At 43.6% G+C, this 27,768-nt stretch overlaps 1 protein-coding gene across 3 annotated transcripts in view; it reads left to right on the top strand.

Moving 5' to 3' along the window:
* The window catches only part of ryr2a (ryanodine receptor 2a (cardiac)), a 356,843-nt gene that overhangs the window by 303,610 nt on the left and 25,465 nt on the right, over positions 1-27,768 (top strand). For all 3 annotated transcript variants that reach the window (XM_057825571.1, XM_057825570.1, XM_057825572.1), the window contains 6 exons: positions 3,670-3,800; positions 11,031-11,073; positions 11,150-11,283; positions 14,646-14,706; positions 15,097-15,243; positions 15,333-15,467. In XM_057825571.1, the coding sequence (XP_057681554.1) occupies positions 3,670-3,800; positions 11,031-11,073; positions 11,150-11,283; positions 14,646-14,706; positions 15,097-15,243; positions 15,333-15,467 (651 nt within the window). The remainder of the gene's footprint in view (positions 1-3,669; positions 3,801-11,030; positions 11,074-11,149; positions 11,284-14,645; positions 14,707-15,096; positions 15,244-15,332; positions 15,468-27,768) is intronic.

The following is a 27,768-nucleotide window of genomic DNA, read 5'->3' as shown; positions in this document are numbered from 1 at the left end:
CGAAAACCACTCAAGCATTTGTTTTCATATTTTATGAGGATAGCACGCAAACAATGACAGAAATAGGAAAATAAGTAAGTGAACCCTCTGCCTAAGGAGACTTAAAGAGCAATTGAAATGAATTTTTACCAAACATTTTAAATCAGGTGTGTGCCCAATCACTGATGATTGGTTTAAAGCTGCCCTGCCCACTATAAAACAAACACCTGGTAAGAATTGTCTTGATGAGAAGCATTGTCTGATGTGGATCATGGCTAGAGGTGTGCAAAATTTCCGATTCTTAGATTATTCGCGATTCGGCCGTGGAAGATTCGAGAACGATTCACAAACATCCAAATTCCGATTATTGAAATATGCCAAGTAAAGCGGAAGTACAACACACTCACCGCGCCGCGCGGTCAATGAGCAACGGAGCGAGAGTAGCTAAACATCATGCTTCTCATTACCCGGCCCCTCAGGTAATGCCAATGCTCAACTCACGGCTCTAGCTCAACTCATGCCACGAGATAAAAAAACACAACAACATACCTGAAGCTGCTACAAAAGTACGTCATCCACATAATGTTACGGTAGATATCATTTATATACGACTAGATGCACTACGGTAGCGGTAGTGTTTGCAGCACATATACAAAAAGCTAGATGCAGACGTAGTAAACGGCCGCCATCTTAAAGCAGTACACTTCTCTGCAAGGCTGTTGTAGCGAACCTTCCAAGCAAACCTAATTAACTTTTTATCTAAAATACTCCTAAATCGGTAAAATATTGACTTGAATCTATCTTTAAAATAGTTTTAAAACTTTCATATTTCGAAAGTTGACAAAAGGGAAATTATGGATTAACGGGAGCAATTTTAACAACTTTAACGGTTGATTCACAACATTAAATTAATTGAATGTAGTTTAAAGCTGCTGATACAGAATGGGGACTGGAGTTTTTTATTTACTGTTATTTTTGTATATTTGTTTACTGCTATATGTTAACTTGATACTGAAATAGTAGTTTGGTTTAGCCTGAGAGTATTTTTGAACAATTTTGGAACAAATGTACAAAATATTTAAAAAAAAAAAAAAAAAAAAAAAAAAAAGGGGGGGGTGCGTCAATAATCGTTTTAGAATCGAATCGGACCATCTGAATCGTAATCGTCATCGAATCGTTAGGTGCCCAAAGATTCCCAGCTCTAATCATGGCTCAGTCAAAAAGAGCTGTCTGAAGACCTGCGATCAAGAACCATCTCTAAAAGTCTGGATGTTCATCAATCGACAGTCAGAGAAGTTGTCTACAAATGGACAGAGTCTGGCACTGTTGCTTCTCTCCCAAGGAGTGGCCGTCCACCAAAGATGGCGCTAAGAGTTCAGCGCAGAATACTCAGAGCGGTAAAAAAAGAACCGCTAAAGACTTACAGAAATCACTGTCACAGTCCAATATCTCTGTGCACACATCAACTATATGTAAAACTATGGCCAAGAATGATGTTCATGGGAGGACTCCACAGAGGAAGCCACTGCTGTCTAAAAAAACATTATTGCTCGTTTAACGTTCACGAAAAGGCACTTGGACACTCCACGGAAGTTTTGGCAAAATATTTTGTGGACCGATGAAACCAAAGTTGAATTGTTTGGGAGTAACACACAACGTCATGTGTGGAGGAAAAATGGAACGGCTCACCAACATCAACACCTCATCCGCACCGTGAAGCATGGTGGAGGGAGCATCATGATTTGGGGCTGTTTAGCTGACTCAGCGCCTGGACAACTTGAATCATTAATGGATGAATGAATTCAAAAGTTCGTCAGGATGTTTTGCAGGAAAACCTGAGGCCGTCTGTCAGACATTTGAAGCTAAAAAGAGGATGGATGCTGCTACAAGACAATGACCCAAAACACAGAAGTAAATCAATTTCAGAATGGTTTTAGAAGAACAAAATACATATTCTGGAGTGGCAAAGTCATAGTTCAGACCTGAACCCCATGGAATGCTATGGCATGACCTCAAGACAGCGATTCATGCCAGACATCCCAGGAATCTGACAGAACTACAACAGTTTTGTAGAGAAGAATGGGCAAAGATTAGTCCCGATCGATGTGCCAGACTGATCTGCAGCTGCAGGACGCGTCTGGTTGAAGTTATTGCTGCCAAACGGGGGGCCACAAAATATTAAATGTGGTGGTTCAATTACTTATTTTTCCCCCTTCTGTCATTGTTTGCATACTATCCTCATTTGAATATAAAAACTATAAATGTTTGGGTGGTTTTAGTTAAAGCAGAGTTTTTTTCATCTGTGTGACTTTGACAAAGATCATTCATTCATTCATTCATTTTCCATGCCGCTTTTGACAAAGATCAGATCACATATAATGGTGATTTTATGCAGAAATATGAGAAATTCCAAAAGGTTCAGATACTTTTTCACACCACTGTATATATAATTGTACATCATCCATTATCACTTTGAAAAGTACCCGTTGTTCAAGTCACTAGTAAGTGACCTTAACTAACCTCATTGTTCTTGAAATTAGCTTTGGTGGATCCTCCATGTAGTAAGCTTCAAAACAAGACCCTGACCTAGAATTAAAGAAGTAAACAATAAAGTTTCTGTGATGATAATTTCAAAGCTTGACACAAGAGGGGATGAGGGACTGGATTCACAGAAAAGTGACCATTGACTCGCGCTAGCTTAGCCAATCCAGGGACACTATTTTGTAGCTAGAGGTCAGTTTTTTGCAAGTGCCGAGCTAATGCGAGCGTTAAAGCTACGCTAACACTATGAGTTACATTTACTTTGTGATGATCACTTGGGACAGACCTTTAAAGGCGAGGGTGGGGGTGGTCAGCACGTCACATGAGTGAAAAACACTGCTACGATGCAGGCTAATACACATACAATAGGAAAGTGTCACACATAATCACATAATTTACACATCAAAAGTTCTAGGATGGTAAGGGGCATAAAGGTTTTATACAGAATTGGCCTAAAACCTACGAATCCCACAAAATTTGCCCCAAACTTGCCTATTCATTTCTAATGGATGCCATTGGACATCGTTCCGTTCATTTCAAATGGCAAACATTAGCCCCTTCATTTTCAATTACAGGAAAAGGTACTGTCATACAGCCCATTGACATTCAGCTGGCGCCCATGTAAGTCAATGCTGTTGACGGCCATGGACGTCCAAATTTCCCATTCAATTCCAATGGCAGAAAAACTGTGTGGTTGTGATTTTTGACCAAAAACTATTGATGCCGGAGTACTTGGATTCCATTGATGCATATGTGAGTCGATGCCATTGACGGCCATGTCACGTCAAAATATCAACATGAAATGACCTGATATCTACAAACGTGTCCCCGATATTTCCCCAAATCAACAGGAAATGACCTGATATAAACAGGAAGTGTCCCAGAATTGGGTCTCTCTTATATATTTATACAAGTTGTATTGTTTACATATTTTAAATGTGAAAGCATTTAAAGTACTTTTACCTTCCTTTTTTGTAACATAAATTAAACGAACCTAACAACGAATAGAACTGAAATTACATCTTAGTCTTCCGTTACACCTAGTGCACACTAAGAAAAACCAAATAGGGGTGGTCAGCTTGATTTAATCTTTCTGACTGGAGATTTGACCAGACCCAGTAGAAAGCATTCGTGTGTGTATGACTGCAGGTCCCATTGGTGATATTTAAGCGTGAAAAGGAAGTCGCCAGGAAGTTGGAGTTTGATGGCCTTTACATTACAGAGCAGCCTTCTGAGGAGGACATAAAGGGACAATGGGATCGACTGGTTATAAACACACAGTAAGTAGATGTTGGTGTTCTTTTTATTGAAAAATAACAACAAAAAACAAAGCAAAACTGAAACATTAAAACAAGGGTGTAATTCCAAAAATGATAAGATGAAAGCACTGTATTGTGTTTGGGGGTTCCAAATAGCTCCACAGGCAAGTTGTAATGTACTGTGGTTCACATACAGTTTTTGAAGCTGTCTTGTGGTTGGCAGTGGTGGATAGTGACTAAAGAGAATAGTATATTTTCTCGTATTTACTGTTTGACTGTTTGTATTACTGTAACGTACCCAATATAGATTAGATTAATGAAAACAAGCAGAATATATTTGACATAGGGCATGAGAGATACATGACGCCTTCTGACCACGGAAGCCCAACGCGTGCGTCATGCATCTGACTGAGCAAGATTGACGCTGACTATCAGGTGATAGGCAAGACATTTACAAGCCCACGTCTGTAACACCAAATCCCGCAATCAGCTTTTCAGGACAGTCCAGAACAAGTAGCGGGACGCCCTGTACTACCACAACAGCCGATAACAAAAACAACTCTAAGTTTGATAGCTCGGCGCCTCTCAAACATTAGGGCAGGCCGAATCTCCCACCTCACTTGCCTCAGTAACCATGACCCAGCAACGAACGGTGACGCACAAACTTGACTGTCCAAATCTGCAGCAGAAGAATTATCCTGAACAACACCCAGGCACACCCTTCGTCCAGCCTACCGTACGGCAGACTTCAAAAAGACCGAACGTTTAGCTAACAACTGCCGCTACTCGGGGACATTCCAATGTGCTCGTTGTTTTGCTGACCCTGGATCCAGAATTGCCTCTCTGTCGGGGACCTTTTTGCTGATCGCCTTGCTATTTGATCGCTGCCGACCTGAATGAATTGTTCAACTTTTGTTTCGAAGCCTTTTTCCAGCTTTCAAAATTGAGTCAGTACAAGGGGTTAAGACTAAGGTAAACGCGCAGAGTTTGGCCTTTTGGCCAGATTGTCGGCATTTAACACTAGGAAGTATGTTTTTTTTTGTTGTTGTTGCTATTCTCAAAGTCTAGCCAAGCAATCAGTATTTCCCAGTATTTGCTCATTTACCAAACAAAAAGTGGGGCTATTAGCTAAATGCCATTTCGCCAGCTGACTCTTCTCTAGATTTACTGACCAGAAAAGACAAGTGGCTCTACGTTAGACTGGCCAGTGTTTTAAGAGGATGCTTGCCATACTGAAGCTAATGCTAATGTGAACATTATGCTAATGCTAGAAGTTACATTTAGCGTCTGATGATCACTCAGCACAGAACTTTAAATGCTAAAGCAGCATTACATATTCTCTCTTGCCAAGATAAGAAAACAAAATTTACCATGTTTCCAAAGTAGCAAGATGGAGTGGAGTCTAGTTTAAGACACATCCTAAACTCCGGTGAGGAGAGCGAGAGGCGCAGCACATCTCACATGACTGACACAACCCAAACACTGCTACGATGCAGGTTGACGTCCACTGCGTATGATATGAAAATGTCACGCTTTGAGAACATATGACTGCAACTAATTCGCATTTTCATCTTGTTTTCAAAAACTGGCATTCGTCTCGTAAAGTTATAGACTTCCATGCCACGTTTTTAGCTCGTCATTGACAATTGTTCGTCGACTAAATATTTTCGTTATCGTCATTGTTGACGAAAACAACACTGCATTTTAGCATGTAAAAAATGTAACTAATCTCCTGGGTAGGTGTACTCTATATGAACTTTTATTATTATTACACTATAACTTCTATCAAATGAACAAATTGTGAACATATGACAGAAATGATGTCTCATTGTCTTCTCGTCAGACGAAAACTGGCATTCGTCTCTTTATGTTCTAGTCTGTCAAGCCACGTTTTTAGCCCTTCACCGCGACATCGTCGTCATGAAAAAATTGTTTGTCGACGATATATTTTCACTATCGTCGTTGTTAACAAAAACAGCACTGTCTAAGAGAAGCTGTACCACGTTATGCTTTTTACTTGAGTGGAATGTGAAGAAGATACTACCTCTATACTATATATAGGATACTAACCCTAAACCCTTACTCTTCTATTTTGGGCTACATCACTAGTAGAGTCGTTACATTTTTCCCCTTTATTGTACACATTAGATCTGGCTTTGTTTTTGCCGGAGATGCCCACATTGGCTCTACTAGTTTCTCCCAATGAGACGTCGCAGCAATAATCACGACTCCATATAAATCAGACGTGACAACAGTTACTTTAAAGCACCGTAAAAAATATATTTTTTTGACATAGAGTGCTGCCGTCAACATTACCCTAAAGGCAATAGTTCAACTGCTCTCCCAGGTTTTTTTTTTTTTTAGACCATGGAAAACTGGAGATATGGTCATTTAAATTTTATGGTAGGAAATATATTTTCTTCACAAGGGAGCACTCATTCTCTTGGGACTAGTGATGCTTCATTTCTGTAGATTTGTCTAAGCAGGATTTGATGTTTTTTGTGGATTGTTTTGCCTAAAAATGCCATGTAATACGTTGTAGTACAGTAAAAAATTAACAGTTCATACACGAAGATGACGTGCTGAGAAAAAAATGCAATTGTTTAAAAAATATATATCAGATAGCAGTTACTCAGTACTTGAGTATTCTTTTCACCAATTACTTTTTCACTTGTACATGAGTAAATTTTTTGATGACTACTTTTACTTATTTTAAAGTAACGCTACTCTTTTTTTGGCTACTCTACCCACCTCTGACTGGTATATAACTGTTGGGGCCGGGGTTGGACATGACATTATACTGGATTCCCCAAGCGCATACATTGAGGAAAATAAGTATTTGAACACCTCACAATTTAGAGGTTAGATTTTGTGCCCGAAACCCGAACCCGACCCGACCCGACCCGACATTCGGGTCTGGTCGGGCCCACCTTTTAAGCATTCACGTTCGGGTCATGTCGGGTCGGGCCGCCATGCCGGACTAATACATTATTTAAAAAATTAAAAAATAAAAATAAAAAAAATAAAAAAATGGAGAGCAGGCTCTCTGTATTGGCTTTTGCTTGTGCGTGTGCACGAACGCCGTGGCGACCGGCCGCTTTTTCTTCTTGTCCTCCCACTGTACCGTTTGCGCACGGCCGAGGCGCCGCCCTCATTTTCATTTTCTCCCTCTCTGCACCGAGTGTACACAACTCATCCTCTTGGTACTTTTCCAATATGGAGCAGAAAGAAGCTAAAAACAAACTGAAGACGGATTTTATTTTATTTCTGCACGACGACGACCAAAAAATATAACCAGTGTAAGTATAAGCCATAATATCCTGCTGTTCAAATCGCCATTTTTAGTCTGAGCCGGTCTAATTATTTCCCTTATTTCACAGTAATAAAGAGCAAGACATGAGGCGGGGGCCGCAAGTTGCCGACTGCAGTCAAGGCCAGCCCGCAGTTTAAAGCTTTTATTTCATTTTTATTTTTTATTTTGGTATTGTTGTCGTTACAATAAAGAATGTTATTTCAAAGCATTTGTAGTTTTATTTTTATTTTTTTTGCTGCTGTTCCCTCTCCTTGTCAGAGAGGCGCGTCCATGTGAGAACAATATCCCACACACTCAGAAATATGTTTAACAAACTTTCCCAGCGTTATTTTGTTGTGTGAATGCTTTGATAATTCTCAAAAAAATATGTAGATTATTTAAACATTAAGAAAACTTGCGTTTTTTTCTGCCAACTCGAAGAAATGAAAATAAATTGCTGCTGCTGCGTTTTTTCCGCGTCACTCAAAAAAAAAAAAAAAAAAAAAAAAAAAAAAAAAATCGGGTTTTTCGGGCTCGGGTCTGCAAATCTAGTTAAGTGATCGAGCTCGGGCCGGGTCGGGCCTCAATACCAGCGGGCCGTGTCGGGTCGGGCTGGATTTTTTAGGCCCGAACTAGGCTCTATCACAATTTTTGCAATTTTTAGAGTTCTCCCACTTGATGGGGGGATTTGAAATTTTCATTGGAAGTGCATGTCCACTGTGAGAGACAATATAACAAAAACTTCCAGAAATCACAGTGTATGATTTTTAACAATTAATTTGTATCACATAGCTGCAAATAAGTATTTGAACACCTGTCTATTAGCTAGAATTGGGAGCCTCAAACACCTGTTAGTCACCTTTAAAAAGTGCATCTCCACTCCACTTGTTCTCCTAAATAAGAAGGACATTTTGAGTCTGACTTTGATTCTGACTTTCTCACCAAATAAACACCTGTCAACCCCATACACCCCAAAGAGCTGTCCAAAGACACCAGGGACAGAATTGTAGACCTCTACAAGCCTGGAAAGCATTACCGCGAAATTGTCAAGCAGATTGGTGATATAGGATCCACCTTTGGAGCAATTATTAGAAAACGGAAGAAGCTAAACATGACTGTCAATCTCCCTTGGACTGGGGCTCCATGCAAGATCTACCTTGTAGGGTCTCAATGATCCCTAAGAATGGTCAGGAATCAGACAAGAACTACACAGGAGGAGCTGGTCAGTGACCTGGAAGGAGCTGGGACCACCATTTCCAAGGTTACTGTTGGTAATACACTAAGATGTCATGGTTTAAGATCATGCATGGCACGGAAGGTTCTCCTGCTTAAACCAGCACATGTCCAGGCTCGTTATAAGTTTGCCAATGATCATTTGGATGATCCAGAAGAGTCATGGGCGAAAGTCATGTTGTCATATGAGTAATTCCACTCATAGTGTTTGGAGAAGGAAGAATGTTGAATACCATGCCAAGAACACCATCCCTACTGTGAAACATAGGGGGTGGTAGCATCATGCTTTGGGGGTGTTTTTCTGCACATGGGACGACTGTACTATATTAAGGAGAGGATGACCAGGGCCATGTATTGTGAGATTTTGGGGAATAACCTCTTTCCCTCAGTTAGAGCATTGAACATGGGTCGTGACTTGGTCTTCCAACATGACAATGGCCCAAAGCAGACAGCCCGAATAACCATGGAGTGGCTTCGTAAAAAATGTTCTGGATGGGCCTAGCCAGTCTCCAGACCTAAACCCAATACAAAATCTTTGGAAGAAGCTCGAACTCTGTGTATCTCAGTGACAGTCCAGAAACCTGATTAATTTAGAGAAGATTTGTGTGGAGCTGTGGTGCCAAACCCCAGCTGCAGTCTGTGCAAACCTGGTAAAAAGTTATAGGAAACGTTTGGCCTCTGTAATTGTAAACAAAGGCTACTGTACCAAATATTGACAATGATTTTCTCAGGTGTTCAAATACTTATTTACTGCAGCATAATACAAATAAATTGATACATAAATAAATTAAAAATCATACACTGTGATTTCTGGATTTCCTTTTTTTAGATTGTCTCTCACAGCGGACAAGCACCTACCATGAAAATTTCAAACCCGCCCATCATTTCAAAGTGGGAGAACTTGAACTTGAAAGAGAGAATACTTATTTTCGTCACTGTAATTGGCACTCCTTGCGCACTCATGTTGCCTCACACCTTATTGTCCTTCTTCACTTTGCCTCTCCTATCGGATATTAGGTGTGTCCCTTCTCCAAATGGCATCCTTCTGTAAACGAAGTCGCAATGAGCTTGCAATGCTATTGATAACAAAGACGCATGTCTATATTAAATCAATATTTTTGACATAATTCCCTGTTATTTTTTTTCTCTCTGTCCTCTTGAACCCTCTTCTGTCCAATTGCAATTTCATAATGTAATAATTAGAGATGTCCCGATCGATCGGGTCCGATCACGTCATTTTCAAAGTATCGGAATCGGCAAAAAAATATAGGCCATGCCTTTTTTAAATATATATATATAAATATATATATATTTTTAAATTAAATCGTTTTGTAATTGTATTTAACGTTACAGACATAATATGTTACACTTATCCAGAGTCTTTAGTTTAGGCTTAAGGTAGGGTTATCAAATTTATCCTAATAACGGCGGCAATTAATTTTGTTATCAATGTATCACGTTAAAATAGTTAAAGCAATTAATGCATGCGCTGCACGACCCACTGACGCATTGAGGCGCTCCATCTGTAATGGCGATTTTTTGCCAAAACAGAGAGCTAAAAGGCAGCGTAAAATGAGTAGAGTGAATTTTGGCAGCCTTTGGAGCCTTATTTCAATTGGATAAAACCTTACAATCCCACTCCCTACGATTGGAAAATCATGGGAAGCAATGTGGGAAAGCAAGGTAGCAATTGATCTTTTTCTTAACACCTTGAATTATATTCCATCGCAGAGAAGATATATGAATTGGTAGCACTACGCACAGTCGTGGTTTCACTTGTCATGGTTCCACTTCCCATCATGCATTGGGCATGGCCTTCAGTATCATTTACTGAAAGCTCAACAAATACACTAGATGGCAATATTTAGTCACAATAAACAAAGTCACAAGTCTTTCTATCCGTTGATCCCTCTCACGGAAAGAATGTTAATAATGTAAATGCCATCTTGAGGATTTATTGTCATAATAAACATATACAGTACTTATGTACTGTATGTTGAATGTATATATTCGTCCGAGTTTTATTCATTTTTTTCTTAATGCATTGCCAAAATGTATATGATCGGGAAAAATTATCGGGAATGATTGGAATTGAATCGGGAGCAAAAAAAAAGCAATCGGATCGGGAAATATCGGGATCGGCAGATACTCAAACTAAAACGATCGGGATCGGATCGGGAGCAAAAAAACATGATCGGAACAACCCTAGTAATAATACAATAAATACCCTAAAACTACACTCCTTTGTTGCAAATTAAAACTGTGTTAGCATTTGAAGGCATCCAAATTCACCATTTTGCGTGCCCAAGCAGCCCTACAAGACAGAGACAAAATAAATTAAAACTTTAAAAGTAGTAGTATAGCATTTACATGAACAACGCCGACTTCGTTTGGGTTTTCAATAATTTATTTGCTACCGTGAACACGAACACACCATGCCGACGTGAACAAAACGAAAAGAAAAAAACAGCCTTCGTGCTCCCCCCAACTCGCCCTGTCAATCTCTCCAGTCAGTCACACGGTACATTAAGGGACAGCATGCAAAACACAACACTCAACATCTCAACACCGCAACGATTCATTACAATAACAAGGAATAAATAGCTTTGAGACTCGCATTGTGTTCTGACCTATCAGCCTGAATTCCTTTATTTGTAGGCTGCTATTTGCTACATGGTTGTTGTTAAATGATAAATCACTGTTTGTTTTGTTTGATATTTTTTTAGATCTTTTCCAAACAACTACTGGGATAAGTTTGTGAAGAGAAAGGTAAGTGTCCTACGCAGTTAAAATTGAAAAATTCTGCTTGAAATGTGTCAAAAAATAGCACTTTGCTTTTGCTCAGGTGATGGATAAATATGGGGAATTTTATGGTCATGACCGAATCAGCGAGCTTCTGGGATTGGACAAGGCTGCCCTGGACTTCAGTGGTGCTCATAAAAAAAGAAAGCCCAGAAAAGATAGCTATCTGTCTTCTGTGTGAGTACATTTTTTAAAGTAACCTGCAAAGGTTTTCGCACATGGAGGTGGCCCAAACCTTTACATCAGAGGTCAGGAACCTATGTCACGCGAGCCATTTCTGGCTCGCCAGCCCGTAATTTTAAATGTGGAACCGGCCGCCTCATTTGACATGATAGAGGTGTAATGATGATCCATTCACACATTTGTCTTGAGACCTTTTTAATGTACGTCACAATAACATGCTTCAATTCAGTGCCAATTGGTGGTCCCCTGTCGCGGATTGCACGGAGATGGACGGTAGCACAGAGTTCGTCTCATGTGTTAAGTCTCTGCTCAGCCAGCAGCGGGGCCCCTTTCAACTCAATGCTGAGTGAACTGGAGTATTTAAAAAATTCATGGGGGAAAATTAAACTTGGTACCTCAAGTCACAGCGGCACGGCTTTTCTTCCAGATTGGTCCTGTATTTGGCTCCATTCATCTTCCCATCAATTTTAACCATCTTCCCTATCTCTGCTGAAGAAAAGCAGGTCTGAACCATGAGGCTGCCACCACCATATTTGACAGTGGTGGTGGTGTGTTCAGGATGATGAGTTGTGTTGCTTTTACGCCAAATATATCGTTTTGCATTGTGGCCAAAAAGTTTGATTTTTGTTTCATCTGACCAGAGCATCTTCTTCCACATGTTTGGTGTGTCTCCCAGGTGGTTTGTGGCAAACTTTCTATGGATATCTTTGAGAATGGCTTTCTTCTTGCCACTCTTCCATAAAGGCCAGATTTGTGCAGTGTACGACTGATTGTTGTCCTATTGACAGACTCTCCCACCTCAGCTGCAGATCTCTGCAGTTCATCCAGAGTGATCATAGGACTGTTGGCTGCATCTCTGATCAGTCTTCTCCTTGTTCGAGGTGAAAGTTTAGAGGGACGGCCGGGTCTTGGTAGATTTCCAGTGGTCTGATACTCCTTCCATTTCAATATGTTTGCTTTCATGTTTAAAGCTTGGGAAATGTTTTTGTATCCAAATTCGGCTTTAAACTTCTCCACAACAGTATCTCGGACCTGTCTGGTGTGTTCCTTGGTCTTCACGATGCTCTCTGCACATTCAACAGAACCCTGAGACTATCCGAAACTTGATTATACACCCTGATGCATTTTATTTAGTATCATCTGTCATTTAGGACAACAATGGATCATTCAGAGATTCTCACTGAACTTCTGGAGCGAGTTTGCTGCACTAAAAGTAAAGGGGCCGAATTATATTGCACACACCACTTTTCAGGTTTTTATTTATTTAAAATAAAAATAAAAAGTATAAAATATCCAATAAATTTCAATCCACTTCATGACTGTGTTACAATTTAAATTTTAAATTTCATATCTTTATGTTTGAAGGCTGAAATATGGCGAAAGGTTGAAAAGTTCAAGGGGGCCGAATACTTTCGCAAGGCACTGTATATGGATGGATGGATGGATGGATGGATGGATGGATGGATGGATGGATGGATGGATGGATGGTATTGGCTCTCTCTGTCAAAAAGGTTCTCGACATGTTACCATATACAGGTGCTGGTCAAAAAATCTCTTGATCTCTTGATGATCTCGTGATCTCTTTCTATTTCACGGTTCACGGCTTCAGTGCATCACGGGATTTTCAAAAATATTCATTAAAAAATACAAATGAAAAAAATATGTATTGTTTCATGATGAGATGTGCAGAAGTACTTAATAATACACACACACACGTATATATATAAATTTTTAAAAAATCGTTGTTGTCCCTCCTCTCAACCTTGGGTCCTCCACCAGAGGCCTGGGAGCTTGAAGGTTCTGCACAGGATCTTAGCTGTCGCTAGGATTGCGCTTTTCTGAACGGAGATGTCGGTCGTTGTTCCTGGTATCTGTTGGAGCCATGCACCCAGCTTGGGGGTTACTGCCCTTAGTGTCCCGATCACTACTAGCACCACTGTTGCCTTCACTCCCCACATTTTCTCCAACTCTTCCTTCAACCCCTGGTATTTCTCCAGCTTTTCGTGTTCTTTTTTCCTGATGTTGCTCGGGATTGCTACATCTGTCACTACTGCTGTCTTCTGATGTTTACCCACCACCACTATGTCAGGCTGGTTGGCCATCACCAGTTTGACTGTCTGGATTTGGAAGTCCCACAGGATCTTGGCTCAGTTGTTCTCGACTACCTTTGGAGGTGTTGCCCACCTTGACTCCGGGGTCTCCAGTCCGTACTCGGCACAGATGTTCCTGTACACTATGCCTGCTACCTGGTTATGTCGTTCCATGTATGCCTTGCCTGCCAGCATCTTGCACCCTGCTGTGATGTGCTGGACTGTCTCAGGGGCCTCTTTGCACAGCCTGCACCTGGGGTCCTGTCTGGTGTGATAGACCCCGGCCTCTATTGATTTGTGTTTAGGGCCTGTTCTTGTGCTGCCATGATCAGTGCCTCAGTGCTGTCCTTCAGTCCGGCCTTTTCCAGCCACTAGTATGTTTTCCCCATGTCAGCTACCCCCTCAATTTGTCGGTGGTACATACCATGCAGGGGCTTGTCCTTCCATGATATCTTCTCAGGGTCCTGAGGCATTCACCGAGCAGGTCATCACTGGGGGCCATTTTCATGATGTACTCTTGGAGGGATGTAGTTTCCTGCTGGATAGTGGCTCTGATGCTCACTAGTCCTCTGCCTCCCTCTTTCCGCTTTGCGTAGAGCCTCAGGATGCTGGACTTAGGGTGAAACCCTCTGTGCATTCTAAGGACCTTCCTTGTCTTGATGTCAGAAGCCTGCATCTCTTCCAGCGGCCAGGATACGATGCCGGCAGGGTATCTGATTACTGGTAGGGCATAGCTGTTAATGGTCTGGATCTTATTCTTGCCATTCAGCTGACTCTTGAGGACCTGCCTCACCCCCTGGAAGTATTTGGTTGTGGCAGACCTCCTAGTTGCTTCCTCGTTGTTCCCATTTGCCTGTGGGATCCCCAGGTATTTGTAGCTGTCCTGCACATCAGTTATGTTGCCTTCAGGTAGTTCAGCCCCCTTCAGTTGAGATCACCTTCCATCTTCTGGATACCATTCACCCACACTTATCTAGTCCGAATGACATCCCGATGTCATTGCTGTATATTCTCGTAAGTTGAATCAGGTAGTCGATGTCACGCTCGTTCTTGGCATACAGCTTGATATCATCCATGTAGAGGAGGTGACGGAACCGGTACCCGAAACCACTCTTGGTGATGATCTGGCTGAGGAAAAAATGTTGAGTGTTTTGGGCCCACTATGTCGAATGCTTTTGGAGGGAGATGTTGAAAAATTGACTAAACCTATATCAGTGAGGTAAAAGGCTTTAGTCTCAACAGCTCTATTTTCTTTTTTTCCAACAGGTTGAACTCAATTGACGTCAAATACCAGATCTGGAAGCTGGGAGTGGTGTTCACTGACAATGTAAGCATGTACATTACTTGACTTGATTACTTCATCCACCACTGCTGGAAACCAACTACATGCCAAAGGCATGCTTAAGGCTTATCTTTGTCTGTAAACATAAAAACTTTAAACATCAAATTGTGACCTCTTTATAAACATGCTGACAAAATGAGAAGAAATTTGAATGAGAATTCGCTCATAAATTAGCTTACTAGTTTTGAATTTGGGGAAAAATGTTTTATTACCTAATTCCAATGGGTTAGGTGATTTCACATGTTGAACTCGTGGGGTTTGGTACCTTTAGCAATGTTAAGAACCACTGATCTAGACCTTATCTATTTAAACACGGCCTATGCCAGGGCTCTCCCAGACTTTCTGCAAAGTGCTTTCTCCATTGTTTTTCTGCAGTCGTTCCTGTATCTTGCCTGGTATATGACAATGTCTATCCTGGGTCACTACAACAACTTTTTTTTCGCTGCACATCTCCTTGACATTGCAATGGGGTTCAAGACACTGCGGACCATCCTGTCCTCAGTGACTCACAATGGCAAACAGGTCTGCTGTTTTGGAACTCCAATCTGCATTATTGTGTTGTACATTCTTTCTGAATGCATCATACGTTGGATGACTGTCTTTGATTGCAGCTGGTGTTAACAGTTGGCCTGTTAGCAGTGGTGGTATATTTGTACACTGTAGTGGCCTTCAACTTCTTCAGAAAGTTCTACAACAAGAGCGAAGATGGGGAATTACCTGACATGAAATGTGATGACATGTTGACAGTGAGTATATGAAAGATTTTACTTTGGATAGAGGGGGTACTATTTTGATAAAAGTCATCATGCACAGTTTACGTTAATTGTTAAAAATTAGAATCAGATTGCTTTTTACTGTATTTGAAAATAACTTGATTATTTTGCTTCTCAGTTTCACAACTGATAAATAATTAGATAGCCCTTCATTTCATTTCCAATATTCAACCAGATCTTACTGTTCCACCTCCAAGACACCTCAGAATAACACATAAAATAAACAATCCATTTTAGAAATAAGATTCACTGATAAATGTAAGCTGGGTTTTTTCTCGACATGATGCAACACACAGATCAAATAGTAACGGCTACCAAGTCCTTTTTTGAAATGGATATACAGTACTATTACAATTTATTACAGCACCCTACATGAAAAAAAAAAAAAAACATTATAAATTGGATAGCATTAGCACTATAGCCACTAAGATATGAACACGGATGCAATTGTGTGTTGACTCACCTTCGACGTTGTGAAGATAATTGAACAATGTTTTCCAATGTTTGTCCTTTTTGGAAGCTGACATGATGAAATTTTCTTGAATAATACAACTTACACCCTTTAATTAAAAGAGAAGTGGAGCAATGGGCAAGAGAAAAACATAGGGGGGAAAAGTCACTTTTCACATACAAAAATAAATAAATAAATCAATAAATAAAGATGACCGTTATCAGGCTGGCCAGCTCTACCAATGAGGTTATTTTTATTTTCAGGGAGTTGGCAACCCTAGCAGCTAACATTACTGTTTACACTGACTGATGCCACTGAGGTGTGTAAACAGCCCAGTAATGGCAGTCACCACTTGAGGGCAACGTCCACAAATCTCTTTTCGGATTACTCAATAGGTGGGCTGACACTGACAACAGGCACATTCTGAGAACAATTCAACAGTCTTGAATCCAATTTCAGTAGGCATATGACGTAGACTGTCAGGCCTAAGCCAGTGTAGGATTACAAAGACAATTCACATCCGTCCCAATAAATGCACATCAGTTCCATTGACGCGGATGCATGTCGATGCCATTGATGGCCATGTACGTCGATTCTATTGACTTAAATGTATGTCTGTACCAATGATGACCATGCAAGTCCGTACCTTTGACGGCTGTGTACATCCGTGCCATTCATGCCTATGCACGTATGTGCCACTGACGGCCAGTGGCGCCTCCAGAAATTTTTCATAGGGGTGGCCAGATGGGGCCGCTTAAAATCTTGGGGTGGCCAAAACTAAAAGCCAGATTTTCAGGTTTTCATTATATTATTGCAGTAAAAAGGTCAGGGGAAAACTATCAGAAAGACTTCAGGACACGGCTACTGATATACTTTGGTGTATTATGTAATATTTGATGTTACTAATGATTTAATGTGCATAGTTCATAACTGTCCAGTCAACATTTTGAGTTCCACAATAATTGTTTTGTTGTGTTATGTATATATTAGGCATAAGGTTTACATTTAACTAGGGCTGTCAAACAATTAAAATTTTTAATCGAGTTAATCACAGTTTAAAAATTAATTAATCGTAATTAATCGCAATTCGAACTACAGTGATACCTCAGCTCACGAACGCTTAAGCTCACGAACTTTTCGCCTCAAGAACATTAAATTCGCGAGCATATAGTCTCTGCTGACGAACTAGTTTTCGGCGGACGAACCAATTCACGCGGTCGAAAAGCGCCACGAGAAGCTGACGCACGCTCACGGCGTCCCAGTTCGTCCCCTCACTTTCGTTGAGTGCGGACGTGGTTTGTGTTTGATAGACATTTTGGACCATATTGAGTGTACTTTTGCTATTATGGGACCGAAAAAGAGTTACCTACAGTCCTTATCGAAGGTGACTCGTGTTACCAATTCGCCCTCGACTGGTAATTGGCGGTGCTTTCAGCTTCCCACCGTAGTGAGAAGTGGACCGGCGAGTCACGTTGGCTGGTTGTCGTCGGTTGTCTTCGGTTCGCCCGATTTCCTCTCCAGAAAGGAAGCGGCGTGCATACAAACACCCAGAGGCGTCGGATGGCTTTTTGTGGGCACTTTTATTAACAACCAAAAGCATGTGGGGGGCACAGCACTGGAGTCTACGCTAACTGCGCACTTTGCCGTTAACACTCTCCTTCCAAACAGTAACTCCCTCCCTCCCTCCCTCCCTCCTCCTCCCACTCCATTCCATCAAGCCATCAACTACCATCACAAAGGTAAATAAAACGACTTTATTATACAGTACAGTTTATTTCTTTAATTATAATACAATAGCACATTTATTATACATAAAATAAGGTATATTTTTGTGTAGTTTTAAGGCTTATTTAGTAGAAAATTATGTTTTATGGGGACCTGGGAACGGATTATTCTCATTTTAATGGTTTCTTATGGGAAATAAATGTTCGGAAGACGAACTTTTCGCCTTACACACACTTTTTGGGAACCAATTATGTTCGTGAGCTGAGGTATCACTGTATCTCTAAAATGTGCCATATTTTTCTGTAACTTATTGTTGGAATGGAAAGATATGACAAGACGGATATATACATTCAACATACTGTACATAAGTACTATATTTGTTTATTATAACAATAAATCCACAAGATGGCATTAACATTACTAACATTCTTTCTGTGAAAGGGATCCACAGATGGAAAGACTTGTAATTCTTAAAGGATAAATTTGAGTTTGTATATTGTGACTAAATGTTGCCATCTAGTGTATTTGTTGAGCTTTCAGTAAATGATACTGTAGCGACTTAACTGTACTGCCCAAATGCATGATGGGAAATGGTGCAACCATGACTGTGTGTGGTGGCTGCAAATGATGTATCTTCTCTGCGTTGGGTACACTACACGGTGTTAAGAAAAAGTTCAACTCCTGTCATTCTTCCACACGTCGCTTCCCACAATATTTATACTTTCTGTGGGAGAGATGACAAAGCTTTTGCCAGTTAAAAGCACGGCCCCAATGAATGCTTGCGTCTACTCCATTCACTTGACACTGCTTCTTATCTCTGTATATAAGTAAAACGGCGCCATTGTAGGCTGTTTGCGGCAATGCGTGAATGAGTCGTATCGCGAATGTGTTAATTGTGATAAATATTTTCACGTGATTAATTTTTAAAAAATTAATTACCGCCCGTTAATGCTATAAATTTGAAAGCCCTACATTTAACAATTCAAAATAAATGCGTTCATTTGGGATGAAATGCATAACTGATGCTCCAACAATCTAACGATATACTGGCAAGTGGGGTGGCCAGTGGGGTGGCCAACCAATTTATAGGGGTGGCCGTGGCCACCACTGGCCACCCCCCGGTGGCGCCACTGCTGACGGCCATCCACGTGCGTGCCATTTGTGGCCATGTACGTCCATGCCAATGACGGCAATTTACGTTGGTTCCATTGACGCCAATGTACGTCGATGCCATTGATGGCCATGTACGTAGATTCCATTGACGTTAACGTACGTATGTCCATGCCACGTTAACGTACGTATGTCCATACCAATGACGATCATGCACATCCGTGCCATTCACGCCTATGCACGTTTCAGCTACTGATGGTCATGCACGTGCGTGCCATTGACGACCATGTACGTCCATACCATTAACGGACATGTACGTCAATTTCACTGACACCAATGTACATCCGTGCCACTGACGGGTATACACGTCTGTGCATGCCCGTCCATCTGTGACCTAATATCAAAAGGAAGTGACCCCAGAACGTCCCTAAATCAACAGAAAATGACCCCAAAATGCCCCCAAATTAAATTACCTGATATCAACAGGAAGTGCCTCCAGATTGCCTTAAAAACAGGAAGTGAGCCTTTATACCAGCCATCACGGCAGGCTACCAATGTAAATTCTCCAGAAATTGCAGTCTAGTTAACATATTATTATTGTTTTAATATTATTATTGTTTTAAAATTGGATGAATATATGATATGCAATACAGGTTAATAATATGTTTTCAGGAGATCAGGTGTGTGTGTGTGTGTGTGTGTGTGTGTCCAGACTTTGTTTGTACAGCACGTGTGCATTTTTTTTTTTTTTTTTTTTTTTTGTCGACGTAGCCAGATGAATACTTGGGGTCACTTTTGTTGTAGGAATCTACTGGAATCTAGGGATCTTGTTTTTAGGATTATTAGGATTATTATTATTTTATTAATATATATATTGTTGTTAATATATCATACATTTATAAGGCAAAGGAGAACAATAATGGATAGGACATTATGAACCAGAAGACCTCTAGTGGGCATAAATGGAACAGCAGCTTTCAAATAAAAATAGCTGGCTGGTTTTATAAGGCTGAAATGATGTTGAAATGACATTTTCTTGGAGTGATTTCAAAATAAAAATAAAAAAAATAGTATGAGGTAAAACAAGCAGTTTTGGGAAAAGTCATGAAAGCATGACGCTCTAAGTTATACAGGCCCGGATATATATACTTTTTTTTTCGGGGTGTTGGATCGTTTGACCCACTCCACTGTTGTTCTAGTAAAGAAAAAATATCTGGGCCTAAACAGGTTGTGTCTTTGGCAATTCGTTTCTCATTGCGCTGTACAGTTGCTCACTCGAGCTGTAACTGGTAGTGTTAGATAAGTCTTTTGATGACTTGTGAATTAAGTGAATCATTTCCTTTTATGGATTGAAAGTCATGGGAACTTAGTTTTGCGGTGCTCACCCTCAGGCACCAGCTTTCTTCTAAATGATCTTCTGTGTTTTGTGTCTGTTCAAATACAGTACAAGGTTGAATCCAGGGTCCAGCAAAATAATCGGTTGCATATACGCCAAAGGACAGCAGATGCCAATCTTGAATGCTTAAAATCAATAAAGAGACATTTGGAGAAAAAAGGAAAATACTGTATCTACACACAGACGCCACATTTCAAATGCCACGTTTTAGTGATGTGAAAAAATGAGAAGCTAAATCATTTCTTAACATTTCTGCCCTTGATCTAACCTACAGTAGCATGAAAAAGTTTGTCCACACCCTGGGTGCCCAAACCTTCGCATGGCACTCTGTGTTCCCGGTGCCATGACCTGTTCAGCTCAATTAAAACCAAAATGAAATTTTTTTAATAGAGGATGTTTCAATGAACAGCTGATATGGTGTGGTTCCACAAGTGTACACACCCTTTTACCAATGGGATTTGTCCGTGTGTATGAATGACAAACTTATGGTGAAATTTGTGCATGTTTTTTTCAGAAATGTTCTTGCTTCCTGTTAGAAATGTTGATACTATGAGTCACAGATGATGTTCGCCTAACTTTGGTGCAGGCAGCATGGGTTCAGTGATGCTGTATATACAGTTGTGGTCAAAAGTTTACATACACTTGTGAAGAACATAATGTCATGGCTCTATTGAGTTTCCAGTTATTTCTACAACTCTGATTTTTCTCTGATAGAGTGATTGGAACAGATACTTCTTTGTCACAAAAAACATTCATGAAGTTTGGTTCTTTTATGACTTTATTATGGGTGAACAGAAAAAAGTGATCAAATCTGCTGGGTCAAAAATATACATACAGCAGCGCTAATATTTGGTAACATGTCCCTTGGCCATTTTCACTTCAATTAGGCGCTTTTGGTAGCCATCCACAAGCTTCTGGCAAGCTTCTGGTTGAATCTTTGACCACTCCTCTTGACAGAATTGTCATGGCCTCAGTCCCTGCTGCAGCATTGCCTAATTGCCTTCAATTATCCCCACCTGTCCTCAATTCACCTACTCACAGCCCAGCCAATAGCACTGCTGCATTCAGCAGTCAACCTGTGTATTTAAAGCCCAGATTTTCACTTCCACTCTGTCAGACCGTCTGCGAAGCCTGCCTGTTACCTGCCTGCCTAGCTCTCTGAATCTGACTCTCGTTGCCGAATCTGAACCTGCCCGACTGCTGCCTTCTCTCCTGCCCTGGTAACTCGACCTGCCTTTTGCTTTTGGAAACCTGTCTTCTGCCTAGCCCTTGTCTGTACTGCTGCCATCATTACACCTGCCCTGCTGGTCCTGTCAATAAATTGTTGAAAACGTGACGCATTTGTGGTCCTCCTCTGTCGGGTCCGTGACAGTACGGTCTGACCAGTAAGGACCCAGCGCACAACACTCCCAGCATGGACGATAGCAACGCGACAACCCTGACCGCCATGCAGCGTCTGGAAATCGCAGAAGGCGAGATGAATCGGATGGCGGGGGAAATTTCATCATTAATTCAGCTTGGTCATCAGAGGCAACAACAGCTTCACCAGCAACATGAACTGTTAGCCCAGGTCATACAGCAGCTCACCAACCTAGCCACACCTCCTATTCCATCTCCTGATTCTTCCGCCACACCAGCCCCACCCGTACCTGCTCCTTCTGCGCCATTTCTTCAGAACCCCATAGCCCCCGAACTGCGGATTGGAGACCCAGAACGCTTTGATGGTGATCAAACCCAGGTGCGGGCTTTCCTGACCAGCTGCCGGCTCCAATTTTCCCTCCAACCCAGGACCTTCGTCACTGAGGGGGCCAAAGTGGCCTATGCCATCACACACCTGACGGGCCGCGCTCGGCTTTGGGGAAGTGCGGAATTTGACCGGTATACCCCAGCCTGCACTTCCTTTGATGCTCTTGCTGAAGAGATGTTAAAGGTATTCGACATGGGCGCATCAACGTCGGAGGCGAGTGGGGGCCTGATGTCCATCCGTCAGGGGAACCGGACCGTGGCAGACTACTCCATTGACTTTCGCACCCTTGCAAGGCGTAGTTCATGGAACATGGCCGCTCTGGTGGACGTCTTCTATAACAGCCTGGCAGACTATGTTAAGGACGGACTCGTTTCGCACGACCAGCCAAAGACGCTAGACGAGGCCATCGACCTTGCTGTTCAGGTGGACCGTCGAATTCAGACCCGCCGACAAGAGCAAAGAAGCTCCACCCTGTCATCTGTCTGCACTCCGAGAGAGTCTGCCGCCCGGTCACGCTCTTCCGCCACTCTCCACAGCCAGATCGACCCGCCAGAGCCCATGGAGGTCGGCCGTGCCTCCCTATCTGCCACCGAGCGCCAGCATCGCCTCTCGTCCAACCTCTGCCTGTATTGTGGAGGCAATGGTCATCGTGTTGCCACCTGCCCAGCAAAAGCCAGAGCTTATCGGACATAGGAGGCATCCGATTGAGCTCGATGACCACCCAAGCCTCCACCCACCGTAAGCCTCTCTTCCAAGTACGTCTTCTACTGCCTGAAAACACCCACACCTTGGCTGTGCTCGTGGACTCCGGCGCTGAGGCTAACATCATGGACAGTGATCTGGCTCGCCAGTTGGGGTTGGAGTGTCAACGCTTGCCCTATCCTATCCCAGTCCGGGCTCTGGACGGTCACCCCTTAGGCACAGTCACCAACATTACCAACCCAGTCGCTATGATCCTGTCAGGAAACCACCATGAGTTGATTCGTTTTCACCTGCTCCGTTCACCAGGCCAACCCCTTATTCTGGGTTACCCATGGCTCCGCCAGCATAACCCTCACCTAGACTGGACGACCGGAACAATCAAAGAGTGGGGAAAAGACTGCCACCGGACCTGTCTGCGCTCTGCCGTATTGCACCCCAGTTCTGGTCCCTCCGGTTCTGCCCTTGACCTCTCTAATGTGCCAAAATGCTACCATGGACTCTGGGAGGTGTTCAACAAAGCCAAGGCCACTTCTCTACCCCCTCACCGTCCCTATCACTGTGCGATCGACCTCCTTCCGGGGACTGCCCCACCCAAGGGCAGTCTTTACTCTCTGTCCGCCCCTGAAAGAAGAGCCATGGAGGATTACATTACTAACTCTCTGGCGGCAGGAATAATTCGTCCATCATCATTTCCTGCCGGTGCCGGGTTCTTCTTTGTAGGGAAGAAAGATGGTTCGCTCCGTCCCTGCATCGACTATAGGGGCTTAAATGACATCACCATTAAAAACCGCTATCCTCTTCCTCTGCTCACCTCTGCCTTCGAGTTGCTCCAGGGGGCCACTATCTTCACCAAACTGGACCTCAGAAATGCTTACCACCTGGTGCGGATAAGAGAGGGAGATGAATGGAAGACTGCCTTTAACACCCCAACAGGCCACTATGAGTACCTTGTCATGCCGTTCGGACTCACCAACGCTCCGGCAGTGTTCCAGGCTCTGGTTAATGATGTCTTGCGGGATATGCTGAACAAGTTTGTATTCGTTTACCTTGACGACATCCTGATCTTCTCCCGAACCCCATCTGAACACACCCGCCATGTCCAACTGGTCCTCAGTCGCCTCCTGGAGAATTCTCTGTACGTCAAGGCCGAGAAATGCGAATTCCATGCTAAATCCATGGCTTTCCTAGGTTACAATGTGGCCGAGGGAAGCATCCAAATGGACCCGGCCAAAGTCTCTGCGGTGACCTCATGGCCTGTGCCAGAAAACAGAAGGAAACTTCAGCAGTTCCTTGGCTTCGCAAACTTCTACCGCAAGTTTATCCGCAATTACAGCAGTGTCGCCTCCCCTCTCACCGCTCTGACCAGCCTCCAACATCCATTTGTCTGGACTTCAGCAGCAAATGAAGCCTTTGGTATCCTCAAGTCACGCTTCTCTTCTGCCCCTATCCTCCAGTTGCCGGACCCAGACCGGCAGTTCATTGTGGAAGTGGACGCCTCTGATGTGGGAGTCGGCGCTGTGCTCTCCCAAAGAGCAGCAGAGGATGGCAAACTCCACCCCTGTGCGTTCTTCTCTCGCAGACTGTCCCCATCTGAGGAGAACTATGACATAGGCAACCGTGAGCTGCTGGCTGTCAAGCTTGCTCTGGAGGAGTGGCGCCACTGGCTGGAGGGGTCAACGATTCCATTCTTGGTCTGGACCGATCACAAGAACCTCGAGTACATCCGCTCCGCCAAACGACTGAGCTCCAGACAGGCCCGCTGGGCTCTTTTCTTCACCCGGTTCAATTTCACATTGTCCTACCGTCCTGGATCACGCAACACCAAGCCTGATGCCCTCTCCCGTCAGTTTCAAAAAGACAACATACCCACCAAGGAACCAGCTTCCATCCTTCCTGGCCCCTGCGTGGTCGCTGCCCTAACCTGGGATGTCGAACAGCGAGTTCTTGAGGCCCTTCACAACCAGCCAGGGCCCAGTGCATGTCCCGCAGAGCGCCTCTTCGTCCCAGAGAACCTGAGATCAGAGGTCCTACAGTGGGGACACAACTCCCGTCTTGCTTGCCATCCTGGAACCACTCGCACCTGCAATCTTCTCTCCCAGCGTTTCTGGTGGCCGTCTCTGAGGAAAGATGTACGGGAATTTGTCCGCGCATGTCCAACCTGTAACCAAAGAGAATCATCCAACCAGCCCCCTGTCGGCCTACTCCAGCCCCTGCCTGTACCCTCTCGGCCTTGGTCCCATGTGTCATTGGATTTTGTTACGGGCCTGCCTCCATCTGGCGGCATGACGGTCATCCTCACCATCGTTGACCGTTTCAGCAAGATGGCACACTTTGTCCCTCTTCCTAAACTACCATCAGCCAAGGAGACCGCCCAGGTCGTCTTAGACAATGCCTTCCGGATACATGGGCTAACCAGGGATGTTGTCTCAGACCGGGGCCCACAATTCACATCCACCTTCTGGAAGGAATTCTGTTCTCTGCTAGGGGCCACAGTCAGTCTTTCCTCAGGCTTCCATCCCCAGTCCAATGGCCAGTCAGAGCGAGTTAACCAGGAGCTCGAGAAGTCACTCCGGTGCATGGCATCGTCCAACCCCCGGTCCTGGGCAAAGCAACTGACATGGGTGGAATATGCTCATAACAGTCTTACCAGCTCTGCCATAGGCATGTCCCCATTCAAGTGTGTGTATGGCTATCAACCACCGCTGTTCGCCAGCCAGGAGGCGGCGATCACCTGTCCTTCAGCCCTCGCATATGCCCGACGATGCCGCAATATCTGGTCTCGGGCCCGGGCCACACTCCTACGGTCTGTCAAAAGTTACTCCACTGGAGCCAACCGTCGAAGGACTCCAGCACCAGCCTATCGTGTAAGACAGAAGGTGTGGCTCTCGGCCAAGGACCTGCCACTCAAGGTCGAATCACGCAAGTTGGCTCCCCGGTTCATTGGTCCATTCTCCATCCTAAAGATCGTCAGCCCAACTGCTATTCGGCTCCAACTGCCTGCATCCATGCGGATTCACCCCACATTCCACGTCTCCAGAGTAAAGCCGGTTAATGAGAGCCCGTTGGTACCCGTTGTACCGCCTCCTCCTCCTCCACGCCTTATCGCCAGTGGCCCGGTCTACACTGTTCTCCGGCTGCTCCAGTCCAGACGTAGGGGCAGAAGTATCCAGTACCTTGTTGACTGGGAGGGTTATGGTCCAGAGGAACGGTCCTGGGTACCCTCTAGAAGGATTGTGGACCGTACCCTCGTCACCGACTTCCATCGTCAGAATCCTGACCAGCCCTCCATACAGCGCGGTCGCCCTAGGGGCACCCGTCGGGTTACCCATCAGACACCCGACCCAGCACCTGACCTGGACTCCGACCAGTCAGAGGAGTTTTGACCCTCCGCCGGCTCCCCATCCGCCCGCCCTTGGTGGTGGTTCCCTTTGGGGGACTTCTGGGGCCGTCCCTTGAGGGGGGGGTTCTGTCATGGCCTCAGTCCCTGCTGCAGCATTGCCTAATTGCCTTCAATTATCCCCACCTGTCCTCAATTCACCTACTCACAGCCCAGCCAATAGCACTGCTGCATTCAGCAGTCAACCTGTGTATTTAAAGCCCAGATTTTCACTTCCACTCTGTCAGACCGTCTGTGAAGCCTGCCTGTTACCTGCCTGCCTAGCTCTCTGAATCTGACTCTCGTTGCCGAATCTGAACCTGCCCGACTGCTGCCTTCTCTCCTGGCCTGGTAACTCGACCTGCCTTTTGCTTTTGGAAACCTGTCTTCTGCCTAGCCCTAGTCTGTACTGCTGCCATCCTTACACCTGCCCTGCTGGTCCTGTCAATAAATTGTTGAAAGCGTGACACATTTGTGGTCCTCCTCTGTCGGGTCCGTGACAAGAATTGGTGCAGTTCAGTTAAATTTGATGGCTTTCTGACATGGACATGTTTCTTCAGCATTGTCCACAAGTTCTCAATGGGGTTTAAGTCAGGACTTTGGGAAGGCCATTCGAAAACCTTCATTCTAGCCTGATTTAGCCATTCCATTACCACTTTTGATGTGTGTTTGGGGTCATTGTCCTGTTGGAACACCCAACTGCGCCCAAGACCCAATCTTCGGGCTGATGACGTTAGGTTATCTTGAAGAATTTGAAGGTAGTCCTCCTTCTTCATTATCCCATTTACTCTCTGTAAAGCACCAGTTCCATTGGCAGCAAAACAGCCCCACAGCATAATACTACCACCACCGTGCTTGACGGTAGGCATGGTGTACTTGGGGTTAAAGGCCTCACCTTTTCTCCTCCAAACATATTGCTGGGCATTGTGGCCAAACAGCTCAATTTTTGTTTCGTCTGACCACAGAACGTTCCTCCAGAAAGTCTTATCTTTGTCCATGTGATCAGCAGCAAACTTCAGTCGAGCCTTAAGGTGCCGCTTTTGGAGCAAGGGTTTCCTTCTTGCACGGCAGCCTCTCAGTCCATGGAGATGCAAAACACGCTTGACTGTGGACACTGACACCTGTGTTCCAGCAGCTTCTAATTCTTGGCAGATCTGCTTTTTGGTGATTCCTGGTTGAATCTTCACCCTCCTGACCAATTTTCTCTCAGCAGCAGGTGATAGCTTGTGTTTTCTTCCTGACCGTGGCAGTGACAAAACAGTGCCATGCACTTTATACTTACAAACAATTGTTTGCACTGTTGCTCTTGGGACCTGCAGCTGCTTTGAAATGCCTCCAAGTGACTTACGCAACTGTCCGCTCACACAGCTCCTCCCGCATATATCTTACATCTTCAGACATGAAGTCACAAGCTAGTTCTATGAAATTAAAATTTAAAAAAATCACAATTAACAAGAATAATTAACTAAACCATTATTTAGGCTCCTACAGTGCCATTTATAAACAGGTAGTCCCCGGGTTACGATGTACTCGACTTACGCGATTTTGATGTTACGATGCCAGGAGTCTCCAGTGGTTTTTTTTTTTTTTTAGTCGCGACAGTACCTTATTGTACCTCACAGTATCTTATTTTTTTTTACTTTACTTTATTAATACGACGTGTTCTGTCCTCACTACACCTGAAGGTTTACGGACAGCAAACAAGGCAATTGTGCTTTTTGAAGCTTTTTACTTCCTTCACTTTAGACAATTTGTAAAGCTCTAACT

This window comes from Corythoichthys intestinalis, chromosome 21, assembly GCF_030265065.1.
Source record: "Corythoichthys intestinalis isolate RoL2023-P3 chromosome 21, ASM3026506v1, whole genome shotgun sequence".
In the NCBI taxonomy this organism is placed as follows: Eukaryota; Metazoa; Chordata; class Actinopteri; order Syngnathiformes; family Syngnathidae; genus Corythoichthys; species Corythoichthys intestinalis.
Note: the sequence above shows the minus strand (reverse complement) of the source record. Positions and strands in the feature narration are given on the sequence as shown.